Here is a 27,993-nt window from a genome sequence, read left to right on the forward strand (position 1 = left end):
AGGAGGAGATATAACCATTTTTTCTACAATTTAAGAACTTCCAACTGTGCAAGCTGATGTTGAGGTTAGTTCTGTGACAGATTGCTTGGAAAAGCTGCAATGGAAGTATTTAATATTTCTATTTAGAACTTTTAGAAGCAGCATACAAGACCTGTACAAAACAACCACATTGTGGAGAGTGGCTACCTTGCAGACTGGGGCCATCCTTGCTTTCTCAATTCTTTATCTGAGAAATTAATGTGACCTACAGAGCCCTGTGCAACTCAGGATAACAACAGCAAGGTAAGAAGCCCTGAAGATCTCTACTCACCAGATCTCAGTTCTCTCTTGAGGTCACAGTTATTCTTGATTTCTGTGTCTTAATGGTAAGCCACTATCATGATTTAATGGACTTTCATGGCAAAACACAAAATATTGAGGCTGGCAAAGTATATAAAGGTCCCCTTCAAAAAAGTCACTGCATCTGAGACAGGAATCTGTGAACATTTATCAAATAAAAAGATGAGGTAAGAGACGGTATCCATAGACCAAGTTTCCAAAGAATTAATGGGGAAGAAGAAAGAGGAACCTATATATCAAATGAGAATCTCCAAGTTTGCCATGAACTATCAAACTAGTCTGGAAAGCAGATTTCTGCTCCATTGAGTCTTTAATAGCATTGGATAACTAAGATAAACAGAGACAGAAGGGCTGTCTGAGACACATACAAAATTATTGAATTATGACATGTTTGAGAAGTTATTTACTTTACAGAGTATTTACATAAGGTTCACTTCCTCTTCAAACATAAGCTCAAATATTACAAAGAATTTTTTTCCCCCTTAATGAGGAGACCACATTCAACAGTCCCACAAATGTCCATAATTAAGTTTTTTAAGGCACATTCCTAGGAAAGTTTTCCAGTCAGTCACTTCCCCAGAGCTGAAGCAATACCTAGGAAACCCCAAACTTTCACTATGCAGATGAGACACATGTGGAGAAGAAAACATGAGACATCAAAAGGAAGAGGAAAAAGAGGAGATGGGGTAGAAAGTGATGATTGTGAGACTGGAGTTTTACTTTCTGCTGTGCTATAGGCACCTGACAGGCCTTATGCCAAGCTCTTAACCTCTCTGTACCTCTATTCATCGGCTAAATTACACCCTTTTTTTGTCATATGAGACCTGTAGGATGCAGTGCTGGGAAAACTATGTATGTGATTACCTGGTAGAAACAGATGCCAAGCATTTTAATAAATACAGGTCACTATATCCAGTGTAGAAATTTTAGATCAGGAACTTTGGTAAGAGAACACTTCCTGTCTTTGTAAGAGAAAATACCATCTTTTTTAAAACAAATGATTTGTTCTCAGCTCGCTGGCTCATACACAACATTTCTGCTTACCTGGGAAGTGTCATGATTGAATATAACAGCATTCAGGTCTCCACAATTATAATGTTTGATGAGATCTTCAGTGGTGTACGGGGCCTGCAAACTGCCAGCTCGGAGACTTTCATGCTGGAGCAGAGTTTGGTTTAGTGCAAACAGCACCTGTAGAAATGCAAACAAGAACAGAAGAGGAGTTAATGATATTAGGTATCAAAGAAGCAAAGTGTAAAAGGCCAAATGACTCAAAAAACTCGCACGCATACGAAGTTTATTGACCCATCCTGGCCCACAGCAATGAGGGCTGATTATCAGATATTTCCAACTGGAAGGGAATTCTAACCTTCTCTAGTAGAAGTCTTTATTATATGACCCTCGTTATTACTCATAAGGTCTAACTTCACAACACTGCCCCTGCAGAGGAAATAGTCTGAGGGCTGTCGAGACCTCACCAGGGCAGAGTAATGGAGGAAAACTTCCCTTGACCTGTTGGCCACGTTCTTTTTAATGCATCCCAGGATACCACTGGCCTTCTAGGCCACTGCTGGCTTATGGTCAACCTGTTGTCCGCCTGGACACACTTGCACAGAGAAAACAGAATCACTCTTTACTATTTACATTTCTGTACCCCCAAAATGTCCTTGATGATGATGAAAGCTTCTCACATTTATAACAACAGTGCCCTCTCCATTCCAAGTTATCATTTCAACTCTCGGGTAAGCAACACATGCTGAGTGCCAGCTGGCCCTGCCACGGCTGCAGTCTCTGATAAATATTCTTACTCACATGCCTAACTTTAAGTAACTGAACTGACTTCAAGCATTAAATCCCAAAGGAGTTTAAAATTAATGATGTACCAATGTTTTTGCAACTTGGAAGTCCTTATTTGTTTACAAACACGGTTTCCGCTGGAGTTGATCTGATGGAAGGGAAACCGTCAACTGAATTTACTGCTGTAAAACCTCAGGTATATAACAAATAAGATCTGAGAAAAAAATAAATTTAATTAATAAGAAAATAAAAGTATCTCCAGGGCATTAAGAGCCTCTGAATACAAAACTGTTAGATGTTCACTAACACACGCATTCTGGTTGAGGGAAAGAAAATGTTCCTTTTTAATTTACTTTTAAAAAATATAAAGATGGTCTTTCAAATGAACCTGCTGTGCCTCCACCCCACAACTGGTTGCCTCTTAAAATCCAAGCCTAAGAGATTTCCTCACTCAGATCTAAGGGTCTCATCGGGCTTTTCTACAAAGAGATCTATCTTTCCCAGAACCGTAGCATAAAGCTAAGCATCTTCCTAACTTAGTTTTCCTGTAATTTAAAAAATCTGCAAAAAATACAGTCTAAAAATTTCTAACCTTTGAAGGATCTGAGCGTTCTCTTTTTTTCCCCTAAGGGCTACAGCTCAAAGAGGAAATGGTTCATCCCAGGATTTCCTGGGGATTCTAAACATTTTGACTAATAAAAATAAAAGCTTAGAAAAACTTTGACAGGAAAACCAAGAGCAGAGCTTTTCCCAAAATGCTTTTAGTAAAATCCTTCTCAGTTTTGATTTTTTAAACAGTGGATGTTGCTGGAATTTTATACACAGAAATGCACATACACACGCACATATATATACAAACAGGCAGAAAAAAACTTGAGCGTAAGACAGATAAGACAGAGTGTTTTACAGTAAAATATTAAGGAGGCAACAAACAAATCCTCACTTTGCATTCTGAATGCTTTTTTTTTTTTTTTTTGGTTACTTCAGCTTCCTGAGGAAACCAGTTCTCCGCATTCATGCTCTATGCTTCCTCCTAATAAATTTGGAACCTATTGGCTGATTTCAGTTATATTCGCAGAGGGTTAGAGGTCTTCAAGAAAACTGTCTGCATGCTCCTTGAAAATAAGCATTAGGCTGCAGACAGGGCCACAGTGTGTGCTCGCTTGTTTTAAAAAACCAAAGATATCACATGGGAGAGGAGTTTATCGGAGCTTGCAGCAGGAGACGGATCCCAGTGCGTGGGCATCAGATTTATTACTGATAGTGCTTGTCTCAGGATGGTCGTGTTCCTGCTCTCTGCCCCTGTGCTGTAAGAGGACCTAGAAATGCTGCCAGCTGAGCCCTGGCACCCGGCTGACACCATAGGGAAGCCAATTTCTGCCTCCAAGCTACTGCCCAAAAAAGCAACTCCAGAGATTGTACTCTGGGATAGGAGCTAAAATTAGAAACCCAAGTATTTGCATATGCTCAAGCAAAACTTCAGTCACTTGAGAAGATTTCTAGAGAACTGTTGCTTAACCAAGTCTCAGTCATCATGCTTTTGGGTTGAGTGGCTCAAAACACGCATAAGGAGAGGCAAGGTCTTGCAGCAGCCGCCTGCTTGCTGGATTTGTAGGCCATTTCCTCCAAAGTCAGGTTAAAGCCATCTTAAAAGCTGCATTTATTTTTCCTTACTGTTCAGATAATGCCACAAAAACAATGCTGTTTCCTTTCCTGCTCCCTATCTTAATATCAGTGACCCTGTGACCTCCAGCCCAAACCTCTATCTGAGCTAAATCTCCCAGAGGTGCCTGAGATTACTGCACAACTGAGGGCTTCCAAATAAATACACTGAAAGCGACTGCCTATGCACAGTCCCACCTAATAAATATAGCAGACAGTATTTGTTCTGGGAAGTGATGGGAAGTTATGAGCTTGGTGCTGGGAAAGTGCATTTTATTCATGCAATTTACAATCCTGACAGCTGTGTGCTCTGAAGGCCAGTTTTGCATGGTTGTCTCTGGCCCCAGTTTACAACCAATTGAACATGGACAACAGAAGAGGGTTTTCACCCTGCCAAGAAGCAGCTTTTCTACCCCTGTGGTGTCATCCTCCTGTGCAAAGCAGCAAACCAACAGATTTTATGTGTGTTTGGAGACACCAGCCCTTATGGCAAACTTTAAACCTTACTGTCCTGCTTTATTGCCTAAGAGAATAGGTACCACCAACCCCACACAGAAGCAGGAACCACTGGGCTGATCTTTTAGCAGCACTTTTGCACTATTGTCATCACATGGAAGAGGGGCCTGGACCTGGCCAGTTCTTCCACAGGCAGGTCAGAGACAGGGCTGGTACAGGAAGAAAGCTCTGCCTTACTGGTGACCTTCACTCAAAGTATTTTCAGGAAGGAGGAGATCTTCAGAATCCTCAACTTTAATTTCTTAGTGAACACAATTGCTCAATTTCTTAAATTTATGCCAGCTGCTCTCTCCATCACCCAGCCCTTGTGCTGCTGCATTGCTTCGGCCCAGGAAGTAGATGACCATTAAGGTCCCTTGCAACTCAAGCCATTCTATGATTCTGTCAACCTTTGATCTTTGGCCATGGTCATCCTGGGCACTCCAGCTGCAGCCAAATCTGCAGAGACCAGCCTTTGCCATCCCTGTGCAAACTCACTGCAGGCCTGAGAGACCAAACAAGCCTAATGAAGACCCTAGCAAAGGACTTTACTGATTATCTTGACGCTACAAACAGTATTTACTTCCCCCCACACATCTGGATTAGTCAGGAGTCAAATACTAATAGAAAGTAATGGCAGCAAAAGTCTATCTTATGTTTAAATCAACTGAAATGTACAAGCCACTTATTTTCAACTTCAAAAGACAAAAAGAACTACTCAAATAAAATGAGCAGACAAAACCTGTATGAGGTCTCAAGGTCCCAAAGGGGGCTGGCATTGCTTAAAAATGTTTATACATACAACATAACACTGCAGGTTGTCATGGGACAGTTTGAGTTTCATTTTCCCAAAGCCATGGCATTAGCTGGAACAAAGGAGAAGCTATCTGATTTTATGTGAGATTTCAATGAGATGTGGTTTGTAAATCCAGTCCACAGAAACAGGTCTAAGAAAGCACCGCCACCCTTCCAGACAATGAGGAGAAGTAAGTTGATGTGCAGTTGGCCTTAGGAACACTTGAGGAGTTCTGTCACAGATCTCATTTTTCATTGTATTTGGTGTTGGGAGCAAAGCAAGATAAAAATTCCTCTTATTTCAAGGTACTCTCACAAACCATCACAATGTATGGATTCTTTCCCATGACCATCACTGAACATCAGCTTGTGGACGCAGAGGCAGCTGTGTCCATTCAGCTCTACATTTTTAATACTTTTGCATATGTGAGTGAATTGACTTCAGTTGATCATCCTGTTATAGCTTTCCAAGTAAAACGCGCACATGCTTTGTCAGAAATCCATTTCGTTTATTAAACTCCTGCAGTTCTCCCAGTTCTGATGACAGCTCAACTCTGTGCCTATCACCTCATCTAGAAGGCAATACTATGGATTTCTAACCAAGTGGAAAAGTTCCCAGGACAACATCTTCAGTTTTCTGACTATAGTCCCAAACAGCGCCACAACGGAAAAACAGCTTCATGTGGGCATCTAAGAAACCATTGTAAAGTATTATAAGGAAGTGTTTTTACCAGGTAAAACACCTGAGTGGCCCCAAACTTCCTTAGGGACTATTTTGCTAATAAAACAGAAAATTCAGGACTTAGAATGGAAGGAACAAAATTTGTGTTAGACTGGAAAGAAAGAGATCAACGTTCTTCTGGTGGTTTTGCTATTGAGATTTGAGAAGCAAAGGAAACTGCAAAAACTCTCACACCAAACTTTGCCATACAGAAAAATTTGATTGCCCTGATGGAGAAATCACTTTCCAGTCCTAAACTTACTAAGGCTGAGCCATAAGCATAGCATTCACATGACTCCAGTAGCTGGAGTTACAGGATGACCCCTGCATAGAACCATGATTAATAACAATACCGCAAAAACAAGTCCTTAAGTTTCATAGCGTGATGTCATCTCTTGGGCAGGGAATTATTGTTTTCTTTTGCTTTCTCTTCTGGACAAGTGCCAACACAGTGCAAACACTAAATAAGCATTACTGGAAGCATTTGGGTGAGTACATCTCATCAGTGCTCTTATTGTGACTCAAGAAAAGAAGTGCCCGCTCTCTGCTCAGCTCAAAACAAACCACATCATAAGTACTGAGGTGTGCTGTTCTTCAGGGATTCTTGTTCTGTTGTTATCATTCTCTGTACTCAAATAGAAAATCAAATATACTGTTTCAGGTCACAATAATGGCCTGGAGGGAAAAACAAAGAGGGAAAAAAAAAAAAAGAAAAAAAAAAGAAAAACTGAAAAACCCAAGTCCCTGATTTTCCAGATTAATGAAAAGCAATAAAAGTGTTTGCCCAAATCTTCAGTTCCACTGGTTTCCAGAAGACGGGTTTCCCCTTTCCTTGAATCTTTTGCACTATTGCTAGGAATTAGTGAGCTGTGAAACTCACCTAATGAGGTCAGCATCAGGAAATAGCTCCGAAAAAACAGGTCCCAGAGGAACTATAAAGGACTCCCTCAGTGTCCAAGAGAAATCCTGGATGCATCGGCACATTGTGCTGCCGGGGCCACTGGAGGAACGCACCTTACTTTGCTGTTGTTGTTCCCATAAAGGGACAGCTAAGGAAAGTGAAACTATTAACTCATCCACTGGAATTTCTGCTCAGAAAACCGTGCCCCCTGTTAAAGCTCCTCATAAAAGCCTTTCAGCTAGTTGGTTCCATATGTTCCCCAAGCCTGCAGTTATTGCTTCTGAAAGGCAGGAGTAGTTAAGCGTCTGCGGCTTGGCACTGACCAGGGAGACCTAAGGACTTTGCTTTTTCTCTCCCTTTCAAATTACCAATTAACCAGTTTAATAAAACAGTTTGAGTCTGACCAAGGTGTTTGGAGAAACCCCTAACCACAACAAATCCTACCGGTGACATGCAGGCTTGATCTAGTGCAGAGCATTTGTGTTAATAACTCACAGCCCTGACACTAACCACACAACCATAGAATGGTTGGGTTGGAAGGGACCTTAAAGCCCATCCAGTCCCAACCCGTGCCATGGGCTGGGTGCCCCATACCAGATCAGGCTTGCCCAAGGCCCCATCCAGCCTAGCCTCGAGTTCCTCCAGGGATGTTGCACCCACAGCTTCTTGGGACAGCCTGTTTGTTTAAGACTAAGATGGGGTTTTTTTGGAGCTGGGAATACCACGAGGAGATAAGGGCTCCAATCCCATGTACCCAGAGATCTTGATGAAGTATTTAAGTTGACTTCTGGAAGCTTAGCACTCGGTTCAATCCCCTGACTTTTCTCTTGATATGAACCACTCATTAAAAACTTAACAAGTGGCAAAGTTAAAAATCTATATTTGGTATTTTCTTTATGTTTCATTGAATCAAGGCATAAAAACACACAAACAAAACCACCAAAACAATTCTAGACAGAAAGTACTGCAATGTGCATGAGACCCCCATTCCTTCAGCACTACGACTTCAACAAACCATCACCATAGCCCAGGGAGGACTCACCTGGTTGATAGCAGCTCTCTTTCATTCTCTATGCTGACCACACCAAACTGCTACACATATTTTTTGCTTCAGCAGGACTCTTAGATACAAGTCTTCAGGTGTACAAGGCCGTAAAGACAACGGAATAAAACTCTAACTTATGTTAATTCCTGTCTAGATAGAACTTCAGAAATACCATATAATTCACATTACATATATTACAAATACCACACCTTAATTAGGCCAAAACATCCCAAAACAAGGTCTCAAATATGTCAGAAGCAGTTGTAGCACAGGCATGAAGGATAAGAAACCTTTTCTTATCCTTACACTTATATTGAACTGAGTTATTTTTAAGGTACTCAGTTTCTCTTCATTTAGAAGAAAGGAAAGGAAAAAAAGCTCTGATTTGGAATTTCCAGTGTTTCCTGCTTTGTGAACCATGACACTACAGTGGAAGGATGCACTCTGAGTGTGCTCACCACAACACTGGCACCTTCTTTTTTGCCATTAATTCAGCTTGACATCAAGCTAGAAATGGTCTAAATGCAAAACCAATGTCGTCAACGTGATTCCATCACCAAGAGACATAAAGCGTGTTCAGAGATGTTCAGTCTGATGCCCTCTGCATCGCATCAGAACACTCTTTTGAGCCATAAGAATATAGCTATTATTCTGCAATATCTAGATGCCATTGTGCTTTCAGTGTATTACATACACGATGTAGAAAAAATAAATGCAAGGAGTAACATAGAGGCTCCATCATGGGGCACCACAGACTTTCATTAGTGCCTTAGGCACCAGAATAACTTGTTCTTTTTCTCAATCAGCTCTATCAGAGAGTAGTAACTGGGTAGCATTACCCGCTGCTTTGGTCCATCACCAAACGGAAACTTCAGCAAATAAATTAAGAAATCATTCAAGTAAAAGCAGTCATCCCAGATAAGCCCAACACCTCCAAGTGTCTGGTAACAAATACTTTGGAAAAGAATGTAAGAAATGAGATGAGTAGAGCGTGAGTCTTCTTCAGACAGTGACTTCTCACCATTTGGAAATCTGCCTCTTTCACTCTCACTCTTTCCCTCCCACCCCCCTGCTCCTCCTTTAGTCGAGCTCAAGTCATTGCCGTACTCACAATGAGTTATTTAGGAGCAGCTGGCTGCCTGATCTTTGCAGAAGTAAAGTCACATCAGTTGCCCAGCTCAGTCTGCTACTTTGCTCAGCACTCGTACTCCTAACATCGATGCCTGGCAGGACGCCCAGGACCCAAAAGGCATTGCCCACGATCATTTTCCTTCACCTTAAATGGGCACATTGTCTCCACTTCCAGGACCATCGCTTTCAAAGGAGGCAAATGAAACCTTTCCCAAGAATCTGAAACCACATTTGTGCTCTTGAGTCACCAGTAAGACTTTTAGTGGTCTCTTCTGTGGTTTCAATTTTGCTTTTTTGTCTGCACTGTAACAGAAGGAATGTGGAAACATGCACCCTGCAGGGTGGCTCGTGTCCTGGTGACAAGGGACTGCAGCAAAGGGGCACCCTCATGGAAAAGGGCAAAGCTTTGGGAAGCTCCTCCTGGTTACAGGCATCCAGCTTGAGATGTTTTTTATAAAAACCTGGTTTAATGATATGCGATGTATCCACCCATTGGAAATCCAGCCCGTCCTGGGTATATTTAATTTGGGGTTTTATTCATATTACTGCTTAATTTTCAACTGCTTCTTTTTAATTACCAGCTGAAGCTACATAGTAAAATGGACTAGTCCTACAGGCATGTTTTTCTTTCTATTATATTACAGTGAGGCAGCAGATTAACTCCTTCAGCCATCCCAGTTTAACACCTTGCAATGCCAGCACAGCCCCTTCCAGACTGCTGCTCCTGCAGCAAGAAGGGCTGAAGAGGACATAGAGATCCACAACTTAGATTTCCAGCTCCCAGCCCTGGGTATCAGCATGAACAGATGCCAATTTCAATGTACACCAACATGATGGAGAGTAAATCATGGCCCTCCAGCAGCAGGCATGCTTTCCAGCAAGGCAGATGTTGCTTTTGGCCCTGGACAAACAGTTGAGGCACAGCTATGTTGGCTTTCTAGGCTTCAAGCAAGCACAATACCTTGCAGGTATTACATGGAGGAAACTATGAACAAATTTTCCCTTCCAGCTCAAGGACAGCCACCGAGGTCTCTGCAAGAGCAAGATGGCACTGGAGTATGAAGAAGGAGCATCAGATCTCTGCCTTTATGGTCCAGAGAGAGCTGTGCTCCAGAGCTCACCATACAGAACTATAGCTGTGCTGAAGACTATAGGACTCTCGCCTTGGAAATACCAAGCTGCATCAAGATCATTCATCTCCAGTGAGCCAAGGAAAGAAAGTGACCTACCCACCAAATCACGGTAGCTCAGATTTCTTCTATCACCCACTCTCAGCCAGGCACTTTAAGCCATGTGGAGGCCACAAATAATTACTTACTATTCAGCGAGCTATTTACATCAGTTACTCAGCAAATAAATTCTGCCAATAAATAGGTTTAAGGAGGCTGCAATCTATTCACTGTCAAGACAGAAGAAATTTATAAAAATAATTATTTGAAAGAAACTCCTCCGTTAGCTTTCAAGGTCAGAATGATAAATGCAGGCACTGCATTTTCTACCACATATAGGGCTTCTTCAATACAATTCTGTTGTTTATGAATTATGGGAGGTTATCTTTTCACAGACAGCTATATTTTCATTATCACTGGGACTAAACAATCTCTTTATTTGAACCTTTTTTATGTCTAGTCTGAACAGATTTCATTTCACAGAATGACAATGAAACTGGCTACCGATGGGGATAGGCTATTCAGGAATCAGGAAGAGTCTAAACATATTTTTGCTAGATCCAACTATTGCATTCCTGCTGCGAAATGTTTACATGAACTGGAGAAAGCTCCTCAGATGCATCTCTTCTACAGGTGATGCACTTCCCAGAGCAGAGCAACAAGACCCCCTTGTCCCCTCCCCTCCAATTCCCTGTCTGATTTATGTGGATGTGCTGTAATCATGCCCACATATGGCAGTCAGTTGGCAGTTGCTGCCATCCCCTGAAACACTCAAGTTTTCAGCAGGTTGTTCCCTCTCTCCAGCTGTGCTTTGCTAGGTAGATTCCCAGAAATCCTACTGGAGTTGCTGGCACTGCATTCAGGGACACAATTACTGAATTCTAACAAACTTAGCTTGGATTTTGACCTGTAAACGCTCAGAACCACTTCTAATTATTCATTAAATTATTATTTATTTTATGTCTCCAAACCTTGAGTACACGTGAGAAAAATGTCAGCCAGTTAATACTCAGAGTGGAAAAGTGAACTGATTACAAAGGAAACATTCCTTACTGAGCTCTGGTAACCAGAACATACTGGATTCAAAGCATTAGGATACAAATATCTCCAAGACAAAACTTCCTGGAGTCTTGTTTAAGCTGCAAATACTGATTCTTTCTTTCTTTTTTTTTTTTTCTTCTCTGATGGGGTGGGTACTCCTCGTAGCTTTTAGGAAGCTAAGTTGTATTTCAGTTTGCTTATTTTCATCACATTTTGCTTTGAGCACAAATGTCGGAAAAAGAGCTCTCCTCTTTCTGTGGTGACAGAAATTGAAAAGGGATTAACCGAAAAGCAATAAACTATTCCCTCTGAATTGCTAGCCTGAAATTTTCCTATTAAGTGTCTACCCACCCTAATCTAAAACTTAGCAATGCTGGTTTTCTCCAAGGCTGTCAGCTAAAATAAACTGTTTCTGCTCCTTGCAGGCTGCATTTGACAAAGACCTTTTTCCTTTTAAAGCACCACCCCCCTCCACCAATTATATCAAGATTGTTGCCCTTTTCAGAATTTCCCATAGGTACACAGCAAAGTTAAAGCAGGAGTAAAGCTCACATGGAATTTTTCAAGTTATCATCATGAGACTCCTTTGTCCACAAGAACACTGAAGTGGAGTGAGGTCCTGTGCACAGTGCTGAAGGTGGATGGATGGATGTCTGAGCCTGTTACTTGCAAAGACTGCAGGCCTAAGCCATTAGAGAGTCCTGGGAGGAAAGGAAGGTCTCCTGATGCAAGAGGCCAGCAGTTCTGCAAAAGATTCACAGCAACTCTTTCAATTACAATGGGAGTTGCTCAAGAAAAGCAATCCAGACTTTCTGCTCTTGTCATACAAGCATTGAGATGGCAGAGCAGAAGTCCCTGCAGTGTCGCATGAAGTCTCCAGGCCACCCCAAAGCACATTTGCCAATCTGCTCTACAATACATCCAGAATCTCTGGCACCTAAAAACTTCCAGATGATGTTCCAAGCCACCTATTCAGAATTAACTCGTGTCCCCCCACCCCAGCTGGGCTGCATGGCCAAGAAACCAATTCCCAGCTGGCGTCAGCAGATCCCAGAACCAGTTCCGCTGCCCACCATGCAATCTTGGGCATAGCTTGGCCTTTTGTATTCCCAGCTAAATGCTCCCAGATGAAGGCGTCAGTTCAAAGGCTGGTGAAAACAATTATGATTGCAGGAAGCCACATTTATCTTTTTACCTATAGCACTGAATTAATCATGGCTGATAGAGATCAGAACAGAGCAACAAGGTCTGGCTTCTGTGTCCCACTCAAGTCCCTGATTTATATCACGACCTGTCAAGAGATGGCAGAAGATTGCCCAGTAGCTGCTGAATGCCTTTTTACCACTCTCCCTCTCTCCTGGGGAGATGAATATAAGCCAGGACATTCCTGCTCTGTTGAGGATGCCATGAAACCTAACCTCATGTTGACATAAGCATTAGGCCCCAGGACTGTATAACAGGTCACTGACAGAAAGATATAAGATAGAGCTTCCAAATTTGGCTGGCCACACACAGGCAGGCACAGCTTCCAGAGCCTGTGTACCCATGGAGGAGGCTCAGTAGCTAAGGGACACCCGTTTTTCAGATGTGTCTTCTGGTAGGCTCAGCAGCTGACGCTGCCTGAGATTTCTATGGGCTTTATATTACTTATTTCCTTTGTAGGTTTCAAGGGACTGAGGAACAGCTGCATCTGAATAGTTACTATTAAGAGGAAGGTAACAGAGGGAGTGTCAGAACCCACCCATACAAGCTGGGACTGGGAGTTTGAATATGCACACCTGAATCTACATCTTTTCTCAAACCTTAAGCACTGAGATACCTATTAGAAGTCCTGTACCAAGGACCCAAAGGAGAGTCCTGCTAACTGAGAGCTCTGCTTTCCTTGGAAACAGAAGTTCTGAAATCCAGTTTCTCCCTCCACAAGCGACATGCTGATGCCTGCTTCTCATATCGACCATGACATGGGAATGGATCAGTTGCCATATGCTAAGCTTTTTTCCACCCGTGGGAGGCAAAGCAAAGGCAAACAAGGAGGCCTGAGTCAACACAAGGGTTAATTTGAGAATTGAGCTTGCTTAAAGTAAAAGTTGTCACCGACCAAAAAGAACAAGTAGCCATTGAAGAGAAAACTGTTGAGATTTATGGGCCCCATTCTAGAGACATAAAAGGGGAGTCAATCATCATTTGAAGTTTATTTTTTTAATAAGAGCTCCTCAAACATTCCCTCCACTTTTCATTGCCAGAAACTTAAGCTTGTGGCTGTTAAAAAGTTAAAAATTAGGGGTTTCCTAAGTGGGAGCAGAATGCATGGTTGCTCTGTATGACCCTGGCTACTCAAACAGCTACTGCAAATTCCCAGAGGAAGCATCAATGGCTTGTGAAATAGACTCCTTTCTTTTCTTGTACAAATTATTCCTTTATATTTTTGAACTTCTGAACTTCTGGGCTTAATAACAACTCCACAAGAAAGAAGGAAAATGATTGAGTGTTTATAACAACACGCATCTTTTTCGATTATCATTCCAGGCTGTGGCACTTTCAGTTCAGCTAAGCCTTAGTCACAGCCTCTCTGGAAAATCATTCAGAAACAGGGAAGGGGAGGGAAGAGAAGGACATCTCCTGATGCGTACAAACCGTGGTGAATGGACATTTTGAAGACTTCTCAAATGTTTAGCTTTATAGGCTTCCTCCCTGTGCCTACTTGCCACCTGCTGGAGAGCTAAGCAGGAGCTACAGCTGCCCACCCTGGTGTGGATGAACTGCAGAACATCAGGATGTGGGACATTAAAAACATTGCCAAATGAAGCCAGACAAAAACTTGAAATAACCACCCACGCATGCAAGCAAAGAAAGAAACAAATCAGGGGAAAAAATAGGAATGAGCAATCTTTAGCCTCATTTCTTTTCAGTTGTAAATGGAAACCAATGTGACAGTGCTGTAAGAGATGACAGAGTCTATTTATTTTCTCATAAATGATCTGCAGTTGTTGGATTCTCCCCTGCCTCCTCAAAAAACATAGCTTTCAATTGTAAAAGGCCACTGCCAGCTGACTCAATAGAAAACATCAAGGCTAGTCTCAAAGAATTGCTCAGCTTCCTCTACCAGTTGATTTAACAAGCATTGAAACCCCAATTATTGCATTGTTTTTCTGCTCAGTACCATCACTTTGTTGGTTAATACAAAGCTAACTCATAATAATAATAGATTCCTAATAGAAAACTTGGCAGTTAATATTTGACCTAGATCCTCAGACAGGGACAATCCTGTACCCTCTCATTTCAGTGGTGCAGCTCCATTCCATCTTTTTTAAGGGAGGTTATGACAAACCTTAAAATCAGAAGACCTTTGTAAGGAGCCAGTCCATGCAACCCAGCAGCATGCAGCATTTCCCTTAAGGATCAAGTGAGAAGTGGCACCATATATACTTTAGCAGAGCCTACAGCTCAGAAGCACATACGTCTTCATTTCCCTATCAGCAAGGAGAAGCAGAGCCTGATTCATTACAGCAGCTTTATGTTAGTACAACTCATCTCAGACCAATCCTGGCTTGGCTGAAATAGAGCCAAGCTAAATCAGCATCCTGGAGGTTTTCAAACTTTTGCATTTACATGTTATACTGTATGTTTACAGCTGATACTTTTTCAGCTTCTCACTGGTATAATCTAACAGTAACTCTTTCAAGCTGATGGATTTGCACTGAGTTACATCAGTCCAAAGACTACACTGTGTAAGCAAGGGAATCCTGCTACCTTTGCTTACGCATTACATTGACCAAAGGGACAAATTAAGAGGTAGCAATTTTAACAGTTTCTTATGAGTGATGGAGGCATTTCTTTCAAAGAGCCACACTTAGACATCTTTCCTTTCCCCTTAGTTGGAGTTCTTTAACGTTGCTTCAGAAATCCCAGAGGTCAGGCTAAATCCCTACTAAATTTGCTTCATTAAACGCAGTCCTGTGGCTGGGAGCTGCAGGACTCGAGTGTCAGCCACCACTGGCCACTGCCTCAACCACTGGCATTTAAATTGAAGCCCATTCATTACGTGCTTATGGTCAGATCTAACCCTAAATGAGTCCCTCCAACTTTGTTCTAAAATATTTATTGCTTTTGAGTTAGTACAGTAAAAGGGGAAAAAAAATCCCAACCCTAAACCCAAAACAAGAAACACCACACTCACAAGATGAAACAACTTGTAAGAAGGAAAGAAAGAGGTAGAGAAAGCAGTGAGTAACAGCAGCCTCTCGAGCTACACATACATATCACCTCATCAGCTGCTTCTTCTTGTGACTTGGAGGACAATGTGACAGTCACCCTCCTGCAGAAGCCTCCCTTGGAGCTCCTCACTCCACTTGTGTCCCCACAAAGTTATCACTTCGAGCTGTGAAAAATGTGGTGTTAACTAAAGATTAACTAAGAAAGGTCTGGAGCAACAATGAGATGAAACAGTCCTAACTTTTCTTCAGTTTTGTCTTTGCTGAGTAAGGTGGATGATTTCCACCATATTTCTTCACAGGTGAAAATAAAGCTTTAAATGTAAGGCTTTGGAGCATTCTTGCATTAGTTTTGCAGCCTTGTCATTCAAGGCTCCTGAATTTATCTCCCGTTCTTACAACAGGTGACGGGTCTCAAGGAACTGTGTTCCACCAAGACATGTGAAAAAAGGGACAAAGCAGAAATGATGTGAAGGGAAGGCTAAGCAGTACGTTCAACCCTCAAGAAATCCATGTAGGACTTGATCCTTGAGACACAAACCTCAGAGGGACACAAGCAAGGCATTTGGGCTTCACATCTGAGGCTGAATTCAAAGCACAAGCAGGCTGCTTACTGCTGGTACATTTTGTGTAAGTTCCCTACGTGTAAGAACACAACCAGATCCTGACATGCAACAGAGCTCAGATCTGCACGGGTGGCCCAGAGTTACACTAGGTGCTGCAGACCCAGGGTGGTGAAGACAGGGAAAATCCCAATAGACTGCAGGATACTGAAAGCCAGTGCCTTACAGACTCAGCTAAAGAAAACTTATTACCTCAGTTCAACCACTCATACATTTTGTCTGCTATTCCAGCCCTAATTCATACAAGAGCTCTGCCAGTGTATTTCAGGATTGACTTGTACTGGAGCTAGAAGTTCATGCCCAGTGGTAAAGGCACCAACTTTTACTTAGAGGATGTGGGCTAGCTTTCCTGACGCTGCCTTGCATAAATCCCTTTTTGTATGAGGAGAATGAGACACAATGAGTTTCATTCTTGTGAAAGGGTGAAAGGAAGATGGAGATGAGTCACTCAGTACAGCTTATAAACCCACATCCCAAAGGATGGTGATGCACAGAGGTGGTAAGAACCAGTCACAACAAGAGCTGTCTTCAATTAACATGGTATTTTCTACCAGTGGCATAGCTGCTTTCCACACTGAAGTCTCAGGCACTGCATAATAACTGATCATGAAATAATGGGCATTTCTTCTGAGTACTCAGATGGGACATCTTCAACATCAACCTTTCTACCTCCAAGCTGAGTAACAAACCTCCCTTTAGCAAGTATTTGAATCACTTCTCCTCGCGTCCTATTAAAAACATCTTTTCTCAGCCAGTAGCAGTAAGGAAAGAACATCAAGCAAAAAAATACAAACACAGAAAAACACAACAAAAATGGTTTGTTTCTCATCATATAAATTGTTCTTTTAAATCAAATGGGCAAAAATCCATAGAAATGAGTCAGAGGAATAGGAAAGTTTTGCAATTTGGTCCAATTTCTATTAAAGTACATGGTGAGCTTAAGACTGATTTCTGTGGATCTTAGATCAGGCCCACACAGAGAGAATTCACCACTTTCCAGGTCAGAACAGAAGCTCTACAGACCACCTTCCTGGACTTCGTACCATTTTTTGGTTTCAGAAACATGACTGAGAAGGTTTGAAATGATGTTGAAATTCTTGTATTGAAACCCAAAGGGGAAAAATGAAAAGGGGATCAAACAATTCCAAGTAAAAAAGCCAGCAAAGCTGCTGAATCGGCCGCCTGTGTGCCTTTCCTGTGCGCTCCAGCTCAGATTTGTAAGCAAGTTGTGTCCATAAAACTAAATTCTATTTGGTACAGCTCTGCTGAAGTCAAAGGGTCACGCTTGCAACAGAAATGCAGATCTTTCATTTGTTTTCGTTATTGCCCTCTCCCTAGGGTTTGCTCCCCTGAGACCTTGCCTTTCCAGCTCCCTTTGGGCTGCTAAACACAAACCTCATTTTTGCAACTCCTCCATGGTTGATTCAAGGCCACCTCCTGCTTTCTGAGGTCTCATTCATGGAGTGATGCTGTTCTTTCAGACCTCACATCTGCTTAAGTTTTTATTCTTCTTCTGTATTGGGTTTTTGGGCTAAGACAGAATATGTCACAAGATTCAACCACAGCCTGTCTGTGTAAGACTGATTGCTGTCTCTTAGGGAGGAATTTTTCAGGAGCACTCAGAGTTGGCCTCACCAGAAGTTGAAGTCATTGAAAGTTTGGTTGAAAGAAAGCTGTTGAATTAGACCACCAGAGAAGGAGCTGGGATGTTCTACCCACCCAGCTTCTCAATGCTAACACACATTTGTATAGAAGATGGTATAAAAAAAAAGATAGAAAAAAGCTACCAGGATTATCACTACCTCCACCACTAAGCAGCATAAAGGCAAAACTTTGAAGGCAACTTTCCAATATACTTGTTAGCAGCTTTACACTGCTATTTTCCTACTTTCAAACTCAACCCCAAGAAAGCCTCCACCCCATGTTTTCTAACACCACAAGACATCTCACAAGTCCTTACTTTCAATTTATATCATTGCCTTAACCCTGGCTGCTATTAGAGCCACAGTGTCTGGCTATGAAAAGCACAGTATTAAGCAATACATCACCAGCTGCTTGCAAATACCTCCTTGCCTCCCCTTCATCCCCCTTCCCTTCCAAGTGCCGGTTGTACTTGACCCCACTGCAACAAAGCACGGCCAGCAGAGCACTCTGTCACGCAGCCCCAGCCAGCACTACAACGGGGGTTTTCCTGCCTTCCTGACATTTTTGATCTGATGGATTTTGTAGTGGTCTTGTAAATGGGAATTAGTCATGCCTGGAGGGTAAAGGTTGTCAGACCTCATGCTGAAGTGCACATGTATTCCTGAAAGGAAAACTAACAAAAGCAGATTCTGTGCCAGGGTAGGAGAGGAAGAAGATATCAACAAACTGACAGAAAACAGCTTCTGTGACTTTCCAGCCCTGCAAGGACCAGACAGCAGTGCTGAGGGAAAAAGTGGGAAAAAAGGGAGAAGGGAAATGGAAATGGGAGAATGGAGAGGAGGGGAGAGGGAGAAGGAAAGGGAAAATCTGGAGAAAGAAGACAGAAGGTGGAAAAGAAAAAGGCTCTATATATTGTATTGAATAATGTCAGGGAAAGAAGGCTTACTTTGGCTCTGGCAGTCATATCCTAGCTAATCACTCGGGATCCTTCGCTAATGGAGAAGGATTTATAGGAGTGGCAAGGTTTGATAGGCTCAGATAGTCTGGATAATATAATCCCACAGCCTTGCAATAATGCTGTTAGCACACAATATATTGCTAGAAAAACAGGAGTGAACATGAAAATACGGCTAACAAAGTAACAGTAAATTCAAGTGGTACAAGTCAGCCTCCACCAGGTAACAGTCAAAAGATCTGATGATAACTTTCTGGAGCTCCTGGGCCAGCTGTACAGCCCTCCCTCAGGTGAGCAGATCCTGCACCAGCTCACATTGTCCACAGTGAAGCAGTGTGAAAAAGGTTTCTGTAATGTGTGAGCTGGAGGAAGGGTTGGGGGAAACTGTTAAAAACTAAAGTCTGAATTGGATGAATTGGCAAACGGTGTGGCCTAACAGGAATGGATCAGGAGAGTGGTGGGGCCCAATATAATAAACACTACATACTTTTCAGGAGGTTTACTTTGGCTTAGCGCTAAGCTGGTCCCATGGACCAGCCTGTTGAATCCACAGAAAGTACCAAGGTGAAAGAGGGTAAGACTGAGGGATTCCTTTCAAAAGCAAAGTCCTGATCCAAACTAAATGTGGGCACCCCTAAGCTGATTTTCATGTGGAGACTAATGTGGGTCCCCTTATAGCTTATAAGCATGCTGGGGAGGGATGGGGTATGAAGGAGTCCTGTGCTCTAGGAACACAAACCACAGTTGAAGTTACTGCAATGTAAGAAGTTAGTGTGTCAGACAAGGTGTAAATAGCTGTCCACATGCCAACCCCCAGCCTGCCCCAATTGCACAGGAAGGTGGCTTGGCTTAAGCATCATTTAAGAGTGCTTGCAGAGTTTGTGAGGTAGCTCTACAGACAGGCAGCAACTCACCCAGTTCCCACAGGTCCTGTATACCTCAGCTCTAGATGTTACTTTTGGGTGGGTTGCCAGTGTCGAAGGGAAAGATTAATATGAAAGATCCTGACCCTGCAATAAACACTCAACAATACTTCTCACTGTTCAGCCCTCTTTAAACCAATACTGGTTTATCTGCTGAGCCACCTCATTTGGTGGGCCTGGCCCAAGTGAGGAGATTGAACTCGATCACAAGAGAAGACATGTAGAGGCTTTCCAGATCGATGCAAATTATTCATTTGTGGACAGCAAGCCAGAGAAATTGCTAAAACCAGAGTTCTGTTACACCTGGCCAGCTCTCAGGGAAATGCAATGCTTACACACACCCCAAGGTAACAGCCTGAGCTGTTATCTAGTAAAAAAACGTAACAAAACCAACACTGCAGAAGCTCAGCCTGTCAGGCACTATTTGCCTACAGTGCTTACATGACCTCCACTATCACTGTTTCTGCTCAACAGTACTGCTGGGAAGGCCTCGAGGGGCATCACTGATTTGTGCCCATTGTGTTAGTTACTAACTCTGCACAAGCCCATTGCTCTGTGCAAACTCTGCCACCCACCGTTCTAGCGACCCTACTAGAATGTAAAGATGGTTGGGGGTCATTTCTCACAGGAGAGAGACGGGCTCTAACCCATTCACCCAGAACCACATAGGAAATCTGTGGCAAACCGTAACAGCTTCAAGAGAGAACAGGCAAATCTTTCTTTTCACTGTAAAGCAAACTACATGTCTGATCAGTTGTATCTAATCATTAGTTTAATGTGGGTTTTCTCGTACAGGAGTATCTACCAGCTTCACCCCAATGGAGAGTGCCACTTATCTGCAAGAGATGCCACTGGAGTAATGTAAGATGGGGCCAGCCCTGGACAGAGACTGTTTCCAAAGAGGAAGCAAAGCAGTGTGGGGACGTGATGATTTTGTGATAAGTGTGCCCTGAGGAGGGCACTCAGCTGTCTGAAATTGCTTTGAACTTCTTCCCAGCTGTGAACTATCCAAAGAAATGTCAGAAAAAAGGTGTTGCATCCTGAGAGAAATCCCAGGCGCATGACACTTGCTTTCATGCTGATATGAGCCCAAAAAGTTGAAAGAGCAAAATTTTCCACTCTCAGATGTGACAAAGTAGAGATCTATCACCATCTTCAACAGTGGCAACAAAAGGGCCAAAATCAAAATGCTCTTCTGACAACTCTAACAGAAACCTGCCCTGGAGAAGCAGCATGTTTTCTGGAGTTTAATTTTATGCTGGAAAAAGATCAGCCTCATCTAAGACCAAGCTGCCCAACAAACAGATCACAACACAATGACACAGGGAGAACAAGATATGGGAGATTCGACGTGAGAATCCCAACCAGGTGTTATCACTGTGCCAGAAGGCACTAATCTGTCCCTTGGAGATATCGCATTGTCCTTCCATCAGCTCACATCCAGACCCCAAACTGAAGGGCCCCCTCAAGCCAAGCAACAGTGCTAAACAGAGAGATCCTATATCCAAGAAGGCCCACCTGTGCCTATAAATATATGGAGGCAAGGTTATCGGTTGTGATAGGCCAAAGTACAAGTGAGATCCCTGAATACCACAAGTGTTCCTGCTTCAGTCACAAAGACATAATTTCCCTGAATTTTATTTATATGTATGCTTTTATTTTAATGGTCTTTTTTTAATACTGTATGCTGAGATGACCTTGCTTCCCCAGGGGTCTCACTAAAAGCCAAACTGCACCCGACTCACCAGTGTAACTTAAAAAGTTAACCAGTGGTTAGGGACAAGCCACCTCATTCTTTCCAGCCCTGGAATCTTAGTGCATATGAATTTTGGATACTGTTGCAAAAGTGGCACATTACAAATTAGCAATAGTTTAGTTTATTAGTCCCTGAGTGGATTTATTTACGGCACAGAAAACATTGCTATAGGTTCCTTGAGACTGAGAATGTGACGTCACTGAAATTAAAAAGGATTTCATGTGGAAGGCTGTGCCAAAGAAGGACTTACTCCTATTGTGCTTTCAACATGTGGTATTGTTTTACCATATATTTCTTTAGCTCGATGCCTTCACACCTTACAAAGATCTCCTGTTGCAGCGGCTGATGCTGGATTCTTATTGAGGTTATGGCTGCAGGCATGGAGGGAGACAAACATAATAAGAACCCAACAATTCAGACCTTCTTTCTCTTCTCCAGGGAACAGGACAATGCACCCATAAGATTCTCATACACAAATATGGTGGAACCACTTTTTCCTTCACCAAGTTTGCTGAGGCAAAAGAAATGGGCGCATATATCGGAATTACTCCCAAACTTGGTTTCTCATTTGGGACCTCCATCCTTACAGAGACATCAGCTCTGTCTGCTTTTCACAGCAAGGATTCAGGTGCTTTCAATTTCCCAGAGACAATGTCACACAGGTTTGCTAGTGGTAATGCAGTTGGAAAGATGTTTCTGTCCGGGGATTTAACCCAGGCAGTAACCTAAGCTAAATTAATTTCCTCTTGCTAGTGCAATGAAAAAAACGTCTTCACTTTTACAACTGGGAAAACTGGGGCACAAAACTCTTTGCATATGCAGCCCTACTCATGGTAACAACCAAACCACGATGTCTCTAATTAAGCAGCATGCTCAGAGGCTGTCTGAACACAGTCTTCTTTCCCTGAATCTTCTTCAAGTCAGATTTGGACACCATTTTCCACTACACTAAAACAAGCAGCTCTGACATGCAAGAGTCAGATAGGTTTTTGGAGATGGCCATTCAGCACTGCAAAACCTACAGCCAGCAAGCAGAAGCAGCTCAGGACAGAATTAGGATCTGCGATGCGTATTGACCTTCAAGCACAGTTTCAAAAGAGGAAGGGGAAGACAAGAATTACACCAAAGTATTCATTTTTGGTAGCTGGTTAGAATTTTATGGTATATCTTATTTTCAAATAATTGGCAAAGAATGACCTATCAGCTCAGCATCTCTTGTCCAGAACAGAAACTCACGTCTGCAGGATTCACATGTAACACCCTTTATTTTAATGTTGCTCCTCTGAGCTGCTGATAGACAAGGTTATACCCCTCAGCAAGACACTACTGTTTATCTCAGCTGCAGTTTGCCCCTTCAGCAAAGCAGGTGTCACTTCCCATCTGCCAGAAGGAAAAGCTACCACCCAGCAGAGCTATGCAAGTTTTCCAAGGCCACACAGCGAGCAGACAGCAGCTCCAGCACCAGAAACCAGGGATCATGAGCATTCAGCCACAAACCACTGAGACCACAGCCGACTGACACAGCCAAATGACCACTCTGATGGGCTGCAATAAAGTCAGTAAAAAGAAAAATGACTTCAGCAGCAAAAACTGGTTTGCCAATGCGTATCCTAGGGTTTGGGCTGTGTTCATCTCCATGGACAAGTTTCAGGGATGTCATCTTTATCTCCATCACAAGATATTACTCAGAGGACTTCAGGCCAAGTTCATCCACTCTGCTGCCTTCTGCAAGGCACAGCAGATGACAATACCTAACTGAAATGCTGGTCTTCTTTCTCATCTACTCATAGGAGTCAACTGGAAACACTGAATTCAACAGTACAGCTCCTCACCGCTGGTCTCCTTTGGCTTAGAAACAAATTTTGACGTTATTTACTACATCAGTTTCTAGTGCCCAAGGTCAAGGTGCAGATTACTAAATTGCTAATTTTAATTATTACCTGGCATGTACAAAATAAAGCCTGCCACCTGCTAGAGCTCAGCATAATAGGACGCCTTATTGGTAGAGTAGGACAACTTTGCAGTAATAATGTACTACAGGACCCTTTCTGTGCCTACTCCACAGAGATTATGAATTAACTGTTCCCCTGGACTGGAAGACAAAATCAGTAACATACTGAGAAACTCATAATCTTTCTGGCCCAAACTTTGCTATTCTAACCCAGGTAGTGGCTGAGGTTCATCACAGTACAGCTGGTCAACAGGATCGCTTATTATTTACAACATTAGGCTTTGTTTCACCTCCCTTCCCAGGCACAGTTTCACTAGAGGGAGGACTGGGAAATCTAGCTGAGCAGTTGTATTGAGCTGAACAGGTCCACCAGGATGGTGGAAGAATGACAGAAACTGTTATCAAACAGGCAGTATTCCCACTGGTGGCATCAAAATGTCAGGATTGTATCATACTGTAAATGTCACTTGTTTCTGCCAACTTATTTTTATTTGCATTGTTTCTAGTATAAATACTCTTTTCTAAAAAAGTCAGCAAGAAATGCCAGTTAGTTTCTGACAACGATGACAAAGAGAAGATGCATGGGAAGCTAAGTACTAGAGTTTCCCAGAAAATCATAAGGGATTTTTTAACGGAAAATATTACACTTTTGTTGAAAAAATCTCTAATCCTTTGGCCACTCACCAAAGTCTCTTGGAATGAACAATATTAGGTTCAGCCAATGGGCTTTCAATACAGATCCTACTTCTCACAGAAAACAGACACATTTGAATCTAAAGAAAAAATGTCACCAAGCTATACTGTCAAGAACTCAACTGTCCAGCAGAGATGTTTTGATAGCATTTTTTAAATTAACTGCTTTGAATATGTCACCAGTGTTGACACTAGAGTCAATGAGCTTGCTCCACCATAAAGCATTTAGCACAAAGAACACCAGGGATCTTCTCTGATCTATAATTCAGCCTGGCATTCTGCTGATGAAGACCTTCCAGGGAAAGCAGTAACCTACACTGCTTTGCTCTAATGTCACTGATTTATATGTGTGTATGCGAATATAGGTATATATCCTGGAATTTTTTGATTTATTTTTAAGTGTCTCACTTTAATGTAATAATATAGTTTGATGGAGCATTCCCTGCATTTACAAGCAACAACATATGAGATTACAACCTTAGAGAGTAAAATGAAGCTTTACGAAGAGCTGCATCATACCCAGTCACTGTAAAGTCTGAATTATGAAGCTTCCAGTATTTCCTATCTTTGGTAATTAAAGATGCACACAGATTTACATAACTTTGGAAAACTATTTTTTTTTCATGTTCCACATTGGACTATTTTGATGACAATAAGCATGTTTCTGATTACAAATTTTGGCATCACATAATGAGCTATTCTGGAAACAAGCTCCTGCAAATTATAATCCAATGTGTGAAGGTATCTCAGCCTCTACAAGAAAAAAACCTGCTTCTAGATTTTGCCCAAGCATGACTCTGAAATCCTGAGACAGGGATTATACTTGAAAATCCTCTCTGCCTCTCAGAATCCCCAGCATGGTCTTTGAAAGCTTTGGAAACAGGCACACAGCCCTGTCCAGTTCAATTTCCATAGCACCTCCAAAAGTACTACTATTCCTAGGAGAAGCATACTTCAATTTCCAAACATGCAATGCCTACTTTATTTCAGGTCTGAATCTGGCAAAAGGATACCTACACTTCCTCAAGTGGAGGAACTAAGCCTTCCTTGCTCTACTGGGGAGCCTCCAACACACAGAGTTGCAATAGAAGTTCAGGTTTCTCATCTTTCCCTCCATGCCATGCAGAGTTGACCCCATGTGAAATTTAGAAAAAGCTAACTTGCAGCTGGGGAAGGGGGACTCTGATGGGAGAGAGAACTTAAATCCCCCCTCCTCTAAAGCTGTGTTGTCCACACCTGCTGATGAAGCTGAAGGCATCTCCCAGTGCCATATCTACCTCGACTCGTACACCTTTTAGGGTCTGACACTACCTTCCTTCAAAGGTAGCTCTTCATCATTCAGCTGAAATCAAGGAGTCTGAACAGACATCACTAAACGTTTTTCCTCCTTGTAATGATGGCAGACAAAAGCAGTGTCCTCTAACATGTTGTGCACAGCATCTGTAACGCTAGTGCCGTAAAGGGAAATCAAAAGAAATGGGGTAAGATGTTATGTATGCTGTGTGCTTGGAGAATATTTTAAACTCCCTTAGCCTCTGTAATGAAAACCACACTATCTGAAAGTGAAACACTGCTGATTGTTAACTGTAGGTCTGTTGGAAATAAAGCGAGAGACACAGGGAAAGGGAATTTCATGTAAATCTAATTTCTTCTGTGTCAAACAGTGCTACTGTATTTCCTTCCATCTGCAAGGATGGCCTCTGAAATGTGGATGAATGTTATTACAGTCTGCAAAAAACAGAGTTCAAAGTGGGGGAAATTTGGTTCAGATTTGGATTCGGCAGTTCAGAAGTTTCTTCACACTTTCTTCAAATGGCACAAAAAAAATCATAAGCTTTGACTTGCCAATCTTATGTAAAAAAAAAAAATAAACTTTTAAATGAATCTGGTAGCTAGGATTTAAATAAATACTTATAAATTTTGCTTTTTCAGCAGAAATAAAGTGGACATCCAAATTATACGACAGAAAAGGTTTTTTCATCCAGAAATACAGGATTTCTTACGAATGCCCCTTCTGCCCTTCTCAAACAGATGATGCCACAATCCAACCACTACAGGCTCTAGCAGAGCTGAGACCTGTGCTCATCTTCCAGTGACACAGATGTTACATTCACCTCCCATTTCCCTTGAAATCAGCAGCATTTGGGGGAACTGAACAAAATAAGGAGGCATTGATTCAAAAAAGATGTGTTGAGAGGTCACCACAGCCTTCACATTGTGCCCCATCCAGGTTTTTGACGACTCTGAATTGGATTTCTTGGCTGCCTTCTGGAAGCTGAGGAGGTGCTCCTTTCTTTAGCCCATTGACTTCTAATTGACCTCCTCTCCTGCCCAATGGCAAAGTCCAAACAAGCACCCCAAAAGGTGCATTAACAAAACTCAAAGCCACCTGGAGCACCTCTTAGCACTTCCATTGGCTTTCCAGTCTCTTTGCGTGGGGACTGTCGCTTTTCTTCCAGTTATTTTGCCCCCCCTACACACAAACAGATCTGTTCAGTCCTGAAGGGATTTGGCATTCCCTGCTCAGTCTTGAAGGGACCAACATATCCCATTACAAAGTCCCAGACTAAATTCACTCCCAACAAAAAGCCATCTCCCTTTGGACGGGTAAAGTCTACTTTTTGAAATAGCCCCATGTTGTCTCAGCAACTCTCCTTTATGGCTGTTTACATTGGATAAGAAGTGGAACACAAAGCAACATTCAGACTGAGAAAGTGCTCAGAAGTAGTAAAATATTGTGTTATCTATTTTTTTAGCTGAATAAATTGAGCTCGCTTTGCATTATTGCTGGCTGTCTTAGCCCAGCTCTGAAAGTAAGAGAGAAAAAGAAAGGGAATCTTTAAAGGCGACTCCCAGGAGGACGCTAATATTTTTAATAGTTTGTGGGTTATGAAACAAATCTGTGTTAGCAGTATTATATATCTCAGCCTGAACCACTAGGGTGTTTCCAGACTCTTTAATGAAACTAAAGTACTAATACAGCACTGCCAAGAAAGTAGATTTATTCACAAAGAAATGTTTGCTAGCAGAAATGAAAAAGGCATGAGTAGGACCACAGCATGCTAATGCACAGTCTTGTCACTGGCATTGCCCCTTATCACGCCAGCTGAACTCCATTGTCACTCTGGATTACAAGTCCCATCTTTTTCCCCTTTTCCTCCATCTGATTTTGCCTTTCTTTCTGTCTTTTGGAGCCTCCAGCACAGCAACGCATCAATATGGGCCAAAACCTGTGCTAATAGCAAAACTTGATCTATAGCTGAGGAGAGCTGAACCTAAAAAGAAAAAACATACACAAACACTAGGGACTTTTTTTTTTTTCATTTTACAGTGTGAAATAGAACCCAAACTAATCAATGGAGCTCAGCGGGAGTGCATAATTATTAATAGGCCCTACATGGGGCCTCAGAAAATATGCAGTTCTCTTGGAAGTTTAAAAGGTCAGTGTGAATAACTAAAACATACTTTTCTTGGTAGTTATTATGCAGTAAGAAAATAATTCATAAGGAAATCAGTTTAGCAAAAAAGAAAAAACTCATGTTCTAGCAGGGTGGCTTAGGAGTCACTCCTGTCTTCCATGTATCTTTCCTGGCAGGTTAATGGACCATGTTTTATTCTCTGCTTTACTTCCTAAAGTCCATAAAGCCCAGTGCTTTTTCACTGTTTGTTATTACAGAACTTGACTGCACGCTGCCAGATCGAAAGTGGGAATGAAAAATTGTGTACCACTTGGAAAAAAGCAGACCAGCGGAGGGCAAGGCCAGACAAAACACCTTTGCATGGTGCTGCTGGGTTGCTTATTCGCTGATGACACAACAGCCTCAGGGGTCTTGTTATTTATGTGCTACTCTTTAAACTGATTTCTGGCAGCTGGTAGAACTGAGAGAGCACGATGGCACCAGTAATGGCTCAGCAATGGAACAGTACGTCATGTCCAGGCATCAGAGTATGCTTAAGGAAAAATGCTGAGCTAATCCCAAGTTTTCTGTTTAAGAGCAGTGCAATTAAGTGGGGAGAGGAGCGATGATCCAGGGTGGCTAGCACTGCCGTGCACCAAATGCTGTTGGGCGGATGTTGCCCTTATCAGGGCCAGTGAATTTGTATGGATTTCCAACAGCAGGACAAATCACATCAGCCCAAA

At 42.3% G+C, this 27,993-nt stretch overlaps 1 protein-coding gene across 1 annotated transcript in view; it reads right to left on the reverse strand.

Moving 5' to 3' along the window:
- The window catches only part of TRABD2B (TraB domain containing 2B), a 259,719-nt gene that overhangs the window by 120,308 nt on the left and 111,418 nt on the right, over positions 1-27,993 (reverse strand). Inside the window, exon 3 of the mRNA XM_085231346.1 lies at positions 1,384-1,530. Within this exon, the coding sequence (XP_085087472.1) occupies positions 1,384-1,530 (147 nt within the window). The remainder of the gene's footprint in view (positions 1-1,383; positions 1,531-27,993) is intronic.

The sequence above is a fragment of the Meleagris gallopavo genome, chromosome 10 (assembly GCF_905368555.1).
Source record: "Meleagris gallopavo chromosome 10, MGAL_WU_HG_1.1, whole genome shotgun sequence".
Taxonomy (NCBI): Eukaryota; Metazoa; Chordata; class Aves; order Galliformes; family Phasianidae; genus Meleagris; species Meleagris gallopavo.